The sequence below is a fragment of the Manacus candei genome, unplaced genomic scaffold (assembly GCF_025592945.1).
Source record: "Manacus candei isolate 608988 ecotype Guabito, Panama unplaced genomic scaffold, ASM2559294v1 h1tg000005l, whole genome shotgun sequence".
In the NCBI taxonomy this organism is placed as follows: Eukaryota; Metazoa; Chordata; class Aves; order Passeriformes; family Pipridae; genus Manacus; species Manacus candei.
This window is the reverse complement of record NW_026138053.1, coordinates 25,837,740-25,850,442: the sequence shown is the minus strand read 5'-3', so window position 1 is coordinate 25,850,442 and position 12,703 is coordinate 25,837,740. Positions and strand designations below refer to the sequence as shown.

The 12,703-nt window shown below is 40.1% G+C and overlaps 1 protein-coding gene across 5 annotated transcripts in view; it reads left to right on the top strand.

The window, feature by feature from the left end:
* The window catches only part of RABGAP1L (RAB GTPase activating protein 1 like), a 229,467-nt gene that overhangs the window by 50,047 nt on the left and 166,717 nt on the right, over positions 1-12,703 (top strand). For all 5 annotated transcript variants that reach the window (XM_051793884.1, XM_051793894.1, XM_051793904.1 and 2 more), the window contains 2 exons: positions 1,463-1,556; positions 5,816-5,966. In XM_051793884.1, coding sequence (XP_051649844.1) covers positions 1,463-1,556; positions 5,816-5,966 — 245 coding nt within the window. The remainder of the gene's footprint in view (positions 1-1,462; positions 1,557-5,815; positions 5,967-12,703) is intronic.

The window sequence follows — 12,703 nt, the reverse complement described above, 5'->3', positions numbered from 1 at the left end:
AAATTAGAAATGTGTCACTGAAGTGAGAATGACAAGGATGAAGAGTTAACAGGATAATTGCACAAGGACTAAAGATCCTCCTCTACCTGAACTATTGCTGTTGCCTGCATAAAGCTGGGGGTGAAGTGTTTAATGTACCTGAGGAATACAAGATATTAGGTCAGCACCCAGATGTGACGGAGCTGTGTTGAGGAGAGTATCTGAGGGATATGGTGAGCAGATGTAGCTTTGGTTTTTCTTTTTTTTTTTGTTTGTTTTATTTTAGCTTCTTGAGACAGGTCAGCTCATAGGAAAGAGCAGCCTTGGAGCCCTCTGACATCTAAACTGTCCATGGCTTCAGCAGCCTCTGAGGGGAACTGTGGCTCCCCCAGCCCTGGATGTGTCCAAGGCCAGGTTGGACGGGGCTTGGAGCAACCTGGGCTAGTGGAAGGTGTCCCTGCCCATGGCAGGGGGTGGCACTGGATGAGCTTTAAGGTTCCTTCCAACCCAAACCAATCTGGGATTTTGTGAGGCTGCTGCTGTCTCTTTTTGGATTGTTTTTCCCGCTAAGGACACTGAGAGCTGGAGCCCTATCAGTGTGTGGTGTTGTTGAAATTGCACTTGTGTAACTTTTAGCAATATTTTACTCAGATTAAAGTGGAAAAAGTCCAAGTAACGGCAAGCCTACGTTCATATGAGGAGCTGCCCTGTAGGGTTAGACTCTCCAGTCAACTGTGGGCAGCTGCACAGGCCCACAAGACACTGGGAAGTGGGATAAGTTCTGGGACTGGGTGGTTATTTGAGCACACTGTCCCAGGCTCACATTATACCTTCTGGGGTTAGTCGTGTAATAGCCTCTATCCCTCCCTAAGTGTTTTGTTCTTAATAATTATGAGGTTTCATTTTAAGCATTCGTTTCTGTTCCATGCACTACAACCTTTAATGTCACACTGTTGTTCTTTCTGCCCATCCAGGAACTTATTTCAGGTAAAAATAATGATTTTGGGGCTCTGAGGGGGCTTCATGACCTCAGGTACCACAGGAGAGCCAAAGGGATGTGGTGTAACCAAGTAGCATTATCTGCTATGCTTTAAGAGAGACTTCTCTTCGTGGGAGGTCTGAAGTGGGTGGATGTGACTTTCAGATAACACTACATTGTGAAATGTCATTAAATGGAGAGGTGACAGCCTTGAATCTTTCCTTGCATAATGCTTTTTTAGGTCCCAGCTCTTTCTCCTGTAACAGTGCTACAAATTATTCCCTAGTCCTGTTCTTTTAAACTTTATGCTAACTTCATTAATACACTTGTTTTGTAAAGTCTGCTAAATATTCTTTATGGTTCCACTAGTATTTTTGATGTCTTTTTGTGGTTTTAAAACTGATACATGAGAAAAAAAAGTTGTCTGAGACCTAGTGTCTGTGCTTTTGGTGAACGTGTGCATGCTTTTGTTTTCTTGTTTTTTTTCTTTTTTTGTTTTTGCAGAGAGTGATAATGAACTCTCCAGTGGCACCGGTGATGTGTCAAAGGATTGTCCTGAGAAGATTTTGTATTCCTGGGGAGAGTTACTGGGGAGATGGTAATGCTTAATTCCTTACATTTAGATTTTAAATATTAACCTTTTCTTTGTTTCATGAGTCTGTATGCAGGAGGTGTGAAATTCTTCAGCTTACGTAGTTTAAAAACTTAAATACAAAACACATTGACGTATGTTTTTTAAACCTAGTTTAAATAACTTGCAGTTCTTTGACAAATCTCTCCCACAGCATCTACCAGAGTCTGTTTTAGTTCGGTGTTTGAGTGTGTCTGTGTGTGCTCACACAGATGTGGGACTTCACAGGCAAAACTTTGTGGTCACTGTCCTTGGGGCTGGGAGTTAAACCCCCGTGAAACTCAGAGCCAGGAGAGGACAGGCAGAGCAGTCAGTATGTCCTGTCGAAGCTATTTGTGCCAGCTGGTGTACATTTCATTTGTTTAGAAGCAATCTCTCTTTATTTATTTTTTTTAACATGCTATATGTAAGCATTTGAAAAAGAATTCTAGAAAGCCTGTGAATCCTCACTGAAACTGCTTCTGTTGGTGAGTAAAACGAAGACTATCTGTAAGCCCAGAGTATGTTCTCAACAGTGTTATTTCTGTGGTTTAATTAAGTGCTTCAGTAGCAGCAGACACTGTGCCAAAAGAGGAACAAGTCTGTGTGTTTGCTGCCTCTGAGAGACCTTGGACTATTAGCAAGTGCCAGAACCACTTATTTGGTTTTCCCTTTGTAAGTAATAGTTCCTGCTGCTGGAGACAAAAATAATGAGAGGCCCTTAATCTGGAATTGGCAGTTTTCCTTTTCCTAACTCCAAACAGGGAGCTGAGAAGTGCTTTAAGGATTTATTTGGGCAAATTCTCCCTTTATTTGACCACTTTGTAGCTTTGGAGCAACACAGCTTCTTGCTACTGACTTCATCTGTAATGGAGATCTCATGCAAAGTTTCTGGACGAGACATCATCTGTAAAAATCCAGAGGTGGGCACTGAAGCTGTTTAGACCTTTCCAAAGCCTCTTCTAAGGGACATCCCCATGGCATTTCCACTGGAAGATGCTACCTTTAGTTTTATTCCTTTTTTTAACTCATTTATCAGGTGATTGTTTTTGTTTTAACTTTTGCCTTTGAGAAATCCCTGGGCTCCTGTGGCTCAACATGCTGAAGTAAAGGAACACCCCAACTCATTCTCTGAAGTTTCATGTAACCAATGATTCCCTCTGGTTACTCAAGTATTCTGATGAGTGAGACAAAACATTTAATACTTGGAGTAAACTGTTTTGAACTCCTAACATAACTTACACATTTAGTAGCTGAAACACCTTAGTTAAAATTAATTAAGAAAGGGGTGAGAAATGGGACATCCCAGACAGCTGGAAGACCAGCAGTAGCAAACTTATCTTTAGTAGTGTCTCAAGCAATATTACCTCCTGAGAGAAATTCAAGTCTTTAAACTACTTGAATTCTTAAACAGCCTTATGTTACATTTTAAGAACAAAACTAAGAAAGAGTAACAGATGAAAAATGTTAACTATTTGAAAACTAAAAATAGATTGAAATCAAATCTAGTGTGTTGAAAACTGCAACATATGTTAGTGGAAGATCTGTGCACTTGTAAAAAAAGTAAATAAACAAAAATTAACATTTGCACTTGGGGAACTGTTTTATTTGTCTCTTAGGTGAAAACTTGTATTTTAATTGCTTCTTGTCATTTTCTTAAAATGTCACTGTAACCTATTGGACTCAGAAGAAACATTGCTCCAAGAGTCTCCTTCAAGCATATAAACAGGAATAAAAATAAGATAATTTACAAAAAAATAGAATTAACAGTTGGAAAGTAATGGTATATCTATTTATTTTATTGTGTCTTTGAGTTCTGTGCAAGAGAACTGCAGCACTTTGTAGCAAATTAAAGATGTTACACCTACGAACGACCCATTTTTCCCACATGCTAAAGGATAAGGCCAGAATAAGGCAAGCTTTTATTTTATGCCCATTTCTGTTGTTCTGAGCAAGGATTGGGGATGCTCAGGCTGTTCCCCAACGAGCTGTTCAGAAGCCAGGAAGTTGGCTGTGGAAGTTAAGAGTTGTGTGTGTGGCAGGGACTCATGTTGCTAAAGTATTACCTCTGCCCCAGGACTGCCTAAATTATAGGACAGGGCCGGGAAAGTCTGGTTGTTTAATTCGCAGCTGGGAATATGTTCAGAATGGTGTTCCAGCACAGAATGTGTGTCTTTTCTTAGTTGTTACCATAAGCCATTTGTATTGTTTCCTTGGTGCTGCTGAAAATGTCCCTGTTTTGTTTCTGTGGGAATGTCCCTTTTTAGCTGTTCATTTTATTTTATCAGCTTGCCCACTCCTCAGAGGAGCTCTTTGGTGTTTCTCACATAGCATAGGACCAGATCCATCCACAACTTGAGCTTTAACTTTCTGATATGTTTGTTATTTATTTGTATCTGAATGTGCATTTCATAATTCTGTAACTGCTTAGTGTGTCTAGTCATAGAATCACAGAATGATTTGGGTTGAAAGGAACCTTAAAACTCATCTCATTCCCTCCTACCACGGGCAGGGACACCTTCCACTAGCCCAGGTTGCTCCAAGCCCCGTCCAACCTGGCCTTGAACACTTCCAGGGATCCAGGGGCAACCACAGCTTCTCTGGGCAACCTGTGCCAGGGCCTCCCCACCCTCACAGGGAGGAATTTCTTTTTAATATCCCATCTAACCCTGCCCTCTGGCAGTTCAAAGCCATTCCCCCGTGTCCTGTCACTATCTGCCCATACAAAGTTTCTCCCCTCCTTTTTATGAGCCCCTTTAAGGTACTGAAAGGCCACACTGAGGTCTTCCTGGAGCCTTCTCTTCTCCAGGCTGAACTCCCCCAGCTCTCCCAGCCTGTCTCCACAGCAGAGGAGCTCCAGATTTGGAGCATTTTCTTGACCTTCTCTGGACCCACTCAAGTCCTTTATGCCAAGTTCTTAGTCCTTTTAACGTTTTTGTGAATAATGCTTTTTCTTTCTTACCTTTTTCTCATCACAAGACCATTAGGCTCATGTGACTGTCTGCAAAATGGGCTGAAAAAGAGAAAAGACACTACTTGGGTTTTAATTTAGCTGAGTGATAAAGTTTGAAATTACTTGTGTTGCACTGTGCATTTAAAAATAATTATCGTGTTTAAAAGAATAAGGATGTTACATAATCACACTCTTTAATTCTCAGGTTATTTGGAAAAATGGGGATATCATTGTCAAAGTGTAGGAAAAAGAAATTTGTTTAGAACACCTTTGAAATTAAACAGCAGTGGTAAACTGTTAAGGTCTTAATGAACTGTTTCATAGAACGAGTACTCTAAACATTTACTGAAAATCCAGGGTCAAATTGCAGGTTATTTAATTAATCACAGCTTGCTGGCATTTGGCTGAACAGCCACTCTCACTATTCTCCTACCAGGAGAGTTGGAAAACACAACAATGGTCAAAACACTGAGAGAGCAAAGCACTTCGTACAGTAGAAAGAGCAAGGAATCAACTGGGGCAGTTTTCCTGCTGCAGTGCTCTGGAAATTGCCATCCTGAGTCCAAGGGAGCTTCAACCCAGATCAGCAAACACTCTTATCTCAAAAATGGGTTTGAAACATCTGTGACTGAAAGCTCTACAATATTGTGCATGTGCATTGAGTTTTGTATTCCTACATTTCTTGGGGTGTGTGCAACCAAATAGTGAAGGACCAGCTCAGACCAACAGGCAAATTTATTTGGAATACTAAGGTTTACCAAGTGCAAGTATTACTGCTTTGTGGGACTTGAAATATACTCTTGGCATGAACTGTGGAACTGGAACTTCATGGTAGTGCTCTTAAAATTGGCTTCTATTTGTTTTCCAAAATTTATTTCTCTGTATCGTTTGTTTTTAATTTCTTTTTCCTAACCTAAGCTAAAATGTATATGTTGAACAAATATTTGAATTGAATTGTCTGCACAGATGGCACAGTTTTCTCTTTCAACTCATATTGTTCTTTGTTAGCCAGTTGAGTTCAATTTCTGCAGTTGCCTATTGTTAATTTTCACCTAAAGAATTTGAATATCACTACATTTTGCCACTGGTTCTTACCGTCAATCCTTGCAGAATTTTTGCTTTCCATCTGACAAATACTAATTAGTGTAACCACTGGCAGGAAAGTTTGTGTTGCCAGTTACTGACTCTGCTTTTCAGAGTAATGCTGGCAAGTTTAAAAACTGCTAATGTTTTTAATCCTCGTTTCGACTCCTGCGGTTGAAGTTTAACAGGCAAACGGTCCTCTGTGTTTCAGGCACAATAACCTTGTCGTGAGACCCAACGGATTGTCCACCCTGGTGAAGAGTGGGGTTCCAGAGGCACTGAGGGCAGAGATCTGGCAGCTGCTGGCAGGATGCCATGACAACCAGGCAATGCTGGACAAATACAGATTGCTCATCACAATGGTAAGGGGTTTATTACTTGGGATTTTTCCTTCTTTTGTTCTTTTTTCTTTCCTTTGGTTCAGCTGAATTCTGCTGGGCAGCAGTTTTTATTCAGTGGTGGAGCAGCAGGAGAGCGAAACAGTTGGACTTGTTTTGAGCAACTGAAATTGTGATGAGGTGACTTTACCTCCTGCCGAGGGTACCTGCTGAATGGCATTAACAATAGAAATTGCTGACCTATATCTGTAGTAATGCTTGACATTTAGCTTTCTGTTCTCTTGCTGTGATGATAATAAGAACATCAGCTTGTTGTTCAGGTGTTTGCTTGTGGCTTTTTTATAGGCTCACATCCATCACTTTGGTTTTTCAACAGTTTGTTCTCTGTATGCCTTTAATGTATGGGTTTTAAATAAAAAAAAGAACACAAAGAAAGCCAAACAAAATGTCACAAAGTTAGGTATTTCTTGTTTTGTTGTTTATTTTAGAAAAGAATGTTAAAAAACATGTTTACCTAGCAGGAAACCAGTCCCCTTGCTGTATGGGTGATTTGAGAGGAGAATCCTTTTGGGAGTCTATTGCTGTTCGGTGTCCTAATGTCATCAGTGCAGTGAGTAAACACTGTAAAAAGTTGTCTGCAGAGCTGTTTGGTCTGCTCAGAGCTGCGATGGCAGGAGGGAGAACCACTGTGTTCATGAGCTCTGAGCAGTGGCAGGAGGTGAACTCGGCACTGGGGGCTCTGAAGCTCTGATACTGCAGAGCAGTTGTGGCTCTTGGGAAGAGCATCACTCTCAAAAGTGCTTGGAGTGGCAGAAAGGCTGGGGATCATTTTAATGTTGCTCAGAGATTCATTATCTAGGTTATGAATCATCTGTCCATGCAGAAATTCCAGGGTAGATGTTGTTAGTAAAACTTTCCTCTCATAATGTTGTAACTTTTTGCTACTTGTCCTTTTAATTTGACCCACCCACTCTGGGAAGTTTAGAAGCGTCCCCAGAGTGAGAGTTGTCCTCCTGCTGGCTTCTTTTCCTTTTTCCAACAAGGAAGGATGTTTTGATAGTGTAAATTTTTCATTTTGACATGGTAGCTGGGTTATATTTTCCTTAGAAACCATTCACAGGACATCTGTCAGCTGTACGTTGCATCAAAGCCACCTCCATTATTTTGCTCCTGCTTTCCAAAAGTGGGGAAGGTGTTTGTTTTACGGCGGAGGAGGGAGTGGAGAACTTCTAAAATGCGAGGTTTATTTTGATGCTGGGGCCTTATGCCTTCAAAATACCTTGTTACAGTTGGCTTTTTCACTACAGAAATCTTGCAGTGACATGTATTTTGGAAGGTATTTTGTACAGTATTTAATATGAAATATGATGCTGTTAGAGATTGGAAATTTAAATCCTATTCTGAACTGAAGCATTTATGCAAGCAAGTTTTTTTTTCTGAAGTTGCTTTTCTCCTGAAATCACCAAATTTCTTCTATAGTCTGAGTGTCTAAACTGCTGGTGATCCTATCCTTTGGCAGGAGAGGATTCGTGGAAAGGAAGGAAGAGGAGAGAGCCTATGCAAAAGCAAAGTTAGGGCCCATCTTTGGGAAGAATTAATATGGGGTACTCCAGAAAAGAATGGTCAGCTAATTTTTTATAATGAATTATTACCTGATATTTATGGCTGTGAGCAGAACTCCTCAGTTTCATGTTGGTGTATTGATAATGTGAATTAAGCAGACAGAGCAGTAGTACATATATTTTAGTAGTATATACTAAATAGTGGTATATACTATTGAAAACTTTGTTGTAGTGTTACCTTATGTGTGTTAATAGTAACATGCACCTTAAACTTCGGAGGGAAATGTGGTAAAAACTGTGGCTTTGCTACAGTGTTGCTGATTAACTCCTGGTGAAGCTGTGCTTGCTGCTGAGGGTTGTATTGTTAGCGGGCCAGAAACATGTGCGTTGTGATGCACAGAGTGACAGCAGACTCTCAGCATTTGAATTTAGTTGAGAGACCACAATACAGACACATCTGCTGTTGTATCCAGCTGTGTGCAGCAGTGCTGTGTTGGATTGGGCAGCTGTAATTCCCACCACCTGACACATCTGGCTGTGTGTTTTTACCATTCAAACCCATCCCTATGCAGGGCTCTGGAATCTGCTGCAGTGGTTTTCAGCCAGAGGAGTGCTTTGTTCGGTGTGTTCTGTAGGAGAAAGTAATTTGGGGCCTGCTTTAGAGTTCCATTTAAGCACAGAAAGCAAAATAAAATGTCTCATTTAGAAAAATCAATGCTGCACTTATTTTCTCCAGAGGACCTCCACATGCTGTAGTCTTGCTCACTGGAGGTCCGTGCTCTGTCAGGAATGATCCAGTGGGCTGTGTTTCCTTTTTCATATCACAGCATTCACAGACATAGCGGATGTATTTCCCATCTGTGGGTAAGTTTGGAGGTCCAAGAAGGAAGGGAGAAAGAAGTACTCCTGCTCTCACAAACACTGTTGTGCAGACGAGCACTATCCTTGCACTGTCTCGGGTCTCCTGCTGAATTCCAGCTTGGTGATTACCGGGAGTCACTCAGGAATTTTGACTGGAACACAGTAGTAGGCCCTGCATGCAATTTGAGAGAGTAGGAGTTGTGATTTGGCAGCTGCCTCGTTTGTGACATATATGAAATCTGTTCTGTGTGACAATCAAAATGTGCCTGAGTTCCCTCCCTGGCATATGTGCCATGGGCTCGTCACCCCGCTGCACGTGGCACAGGATAGAAGGGGAAAACAAAGTACACAGCAGGAGAGAGAAATGTGTGGTTTATTTGTTTATTTAAAGGAAAAGAAAAGCAGAGTGAGAAAAATCTGCTTATGGTAACCCGGGGTAGTACTGGCAGGGTTCTAAAACATATCATCTCTTCATGGAAGGTTTTCAGTTTGTAACCTGATTTCCATGAAGGAATGAACAGTGTGTATAAAGTTCATCTAACAATATATATAGATTAGTTTTAAATAATACTGCTCTGGTTTAAGAAAACAAAGCTTGTTTTAAATTTATTTTTATTTTCTAAAGTAACATCAGAAACTAATCCTGCTGTCAGGTAAAGTAGATGTTGGTAGTATTGTACTTAAAGTATTGTGCTTAAAAGCAATGGAAGTCTGGACAGGGATGTGAATGCCCATTTTTGAGCTGGGTGGTGACATTGAGTCGAAGGTCTTCAAGAGACTCAATGGCTGTCCTTACAAATGACTTGTAAGAGAACCAAAAATAAGATTATTTGTGTGCTGCCATAATTTCCTTTGGCAATATGAGCATGTGCCCGGAACAGTTAGAGATAATAACTAATTAAAGGGTCAGGCTTCAGAAGAGTTGGCCAAAAAATAGCTTTGTCTGCTGACTGTATAATGGTGTTTTGTGTCTGGGCCAATAACATTTCAAGCCACTCCACAGAAGAGTGAAAATCCTAAGAATTCTTCCATGGTCTGAAGCAAATATAAGAGTCATTGATTTGGGGATTAAATATTGCCATATCATGAAAATAATTGATCTCAGTAATTTAGCAATTTGAAAATGGCTCTAATGAGGGGTATCACTACTCCAGGGGTCTGATTCTCATCCAGTAGGGACCAGTTATAGGAAAGGATGTTCCATTGCTGCAGAAGATGGAGCAAATGGGTTGTGTTTGGGGCTGGATGAAATCAATCTAGAGCTAATAGATGTAGTTTATCTTCTCAGTTTGGACCAACATTATTGTTTCTGACTCCTGTAAGACAAGTACTCCCATTATAAACCAAAAAAAAAAAAAAAAACCAAAAAACCAGAAGTTAAGATTTCAGGTTTCTGGAATTGTTTCTTGTCCAAAATTAAAAATTAGAGATGGGGTAGCTGAAAATAGCAGATACTGTTGTTGAAGTTTCATCATGTGCTTAAGCACAATCTTCCATGCATTGAATCAACTCTTTTATCTGTTTCTTGATACATCCCTCTGCAAACTGAGCTCAGAGGTCTGAAGTAAAGATCAGCTTTCATGTAAACCTAATGCAGAAATGTATTCACTTTTTAAACTTTGAAATTGTCCAAACCATTAAAATGAGAAAAGGTATTTGCTTTGTTGTTTCATACTTCATATTGACTTAGTTTTCTAATTTTATTGCCTTTTGCTTGCATAGTTAGGAAATGGAGAGTGGAGGAGACTACAAATGAGCCACTGTTTTTATACAAAGAAGATTAAATGCGGTTGACTTTGAAACTGATGCCTTGATGCCATGTTTGTGTGGTTTTGTGTGTTTGTTTGATTGATTTTATCTGTGTGAGGCATTTGGGTTGAAACAGTTTAACTGTGGATTGAGAGGATTTCTTACATAGGAAGGCTATTTTCATTTGAGTAGGGAATGAATCAAGCCTGTTACTTGCAGCAATACTAAAGGATGATAAGTTTGCACGAGGAAAAGGAATATTTTTTTTGTCCCAGTGGCATTGTGCAGGGTTCCACTGCTCAGTGTTCTGAGACTAATTAATCAGTAAGGGTGTCTAATTAAAAAGATGACTGTTCACCAGCTGCCACAGCGGGTTGGTTAATGGACTGAAACGTTAGAGTATTTTTGTAGCAAATATTTGTGCTCAAAATGCTGCATCTGTTTGTCCTGACTGAAAATGGGCAAGTTTGGGCTTCTGCGCAGCCAGGAGCATTTTTTTTTCTTTGCAACATTATTAGTTCTCTTTACTAATTAGGAATGGTCTCCCCTCACTTTTAGAGAGAATAGATATCAAGGATGGCATAACTGTATGCTTAGCAATTATAAAAGATCCCATTACATAAGGATCAACGATAATTAGAATTAAAATGTGATTTTTTTTTCCAGTTGACTAAAAAGAGACTAAAAGAGACCTAATACCTGTTATATTGCTTTTTGAATGAGAGGCTTGGATATTAAGCAAAGTAATTCTGGAGGAGCTGATCACTTGGAGATGTACATGCAGCTTTCCCAGTTCCCTCTTTCTTTTAAATTCAGTATCTATAAGCAGTTTCTAGATTTTACTTTTCCCCACCTTTTCTAAAAGGGTAAGGATAGGATGACTGTTCCTTAACCCTTCTCTTAAACTGAGATCATTAATTTCCTGGCAAGTAGATTCCCGATATTTTTATAATTGAATGTGGTTTGCAGAGAAAAATCAGTTCCTGTGTTGGTTGGAGTGATGGGAAGGCTCATTTTTGGTATAAGATGAGCTGTTAGTGCTGACAGTTATAGTCACCTACTTGTTTGAATTATTTTAGTGGTGCTGCAACACTGTGGGACAATGAAGTATATATAAACTGAAAATACTTAGTAGAAATCAATGAAAAATAATTGTCTCTGAAGAGCAGAAGTTGACAGAATTTTAATTCATTAAATAGCTTAATTTAAATTCAGACTTCAGATAAAAGGTTTAGTTTATGATGAATGTACCAGGGTACCTGGTTTCATAGTAGATGTTAATATTACTCTTACAAACTCAGGAATAAAATGTCCCTAAGGTGAATTTTATTTGCCAAGTTTTGATTCATCTAGAGCTCATCTGAAGAAAATCTTTCAGTTTTGTGTGCACAAAAGAGAAAATCTCATGCTCACTCTTCATCTTCAAAGGAATTCTTCAATATAATGACAGCTCTCCTGAGGAAATAAAGGAGGAGCATCCATTAGTAATTTTTGGTTTTATTACCTTAATTTTAATGTTTATGTGTGGTATTTGAAGTGGAAAATAATGCCATTGATATTTTTTTCAGGGCCCGCATAAAATGATAAAACGTTCTACCATGTCAAGAATTTTCCTTCAATTTCTTTTCTGTACATAACCACTTATGATAACACTAAAATGACACTCACAGTACAATTCCTGGCTCTTGGGGTGTTGTGTGACTTCCCTGCTCTAGAAGCCACATAAATTGACATATTTGTTCTGAAGGGTAGAGTGCAAATGAGATTTGCACGTGCCCTCTTGGAGCCTGTGATGGGTTTGTGTGTGAGAATTTCTGGTCCCTTTTCTGCAGAGCGGGGAAGCAGAGCTGCCCATCGTCTCAAACACTGGGAAAGCCTTGGGTAGTAGCAGTGTTCTGGCCTGAACAGGTTTAATGGTGGTTCCTGGGAAAATGGATATTCAGCCAGTCTCCTGGGCTCAGGGTGTATGAATATTGATGCAGATAACAAGTGTTTTGCTAAGTGGGATGGAGCGGGGATGGGGATGTGTCAGTGCCTCAGAGCGTGGTAAGAGCTGCTGGTTCTTGGCTCCTCAGAGCTCCTTTGAAATTCCAGGATGTATTCCTAGATGAGGCATGAACAGGTTGAATTAGAATGTCGAATTAGAGTGTTGGTTCGTTGACAGGTGCTCAGTTTTCCTGTGGCAGTAGCAGTGAGAATGTTTTAAACAATGGTATTCTACACCCCTGAGTAAAACGGGATCATTTGGGAAGTTCTCTGCAGGGTGTGTTGTCTTTATGAAATTCTGTGGGTATGATCTGTCCCTGGCAGCACAGGGCACTGCTCACCTGCAGCAAATGGCTTTGTGGCTGTGACCAGAGCTGTGATTCCTGAGAGAGAACTCGATTTTAAACAATCAACTTGATCTTGGTATTCCTCTTTCCTCTCAAATCCACTTCTTTCTCACCATCCTCTACTCTCAAACAATGGTTACATAACTATTATTCAGGAGGCTGCAGCACTCCAAAGCTGGAGCTGGAGTTTTAGAAATCCTAGATATTTTATTGAGGAGAGCAAACCACCTTTTCCTGACTGTTAGTTGCAGGTTTC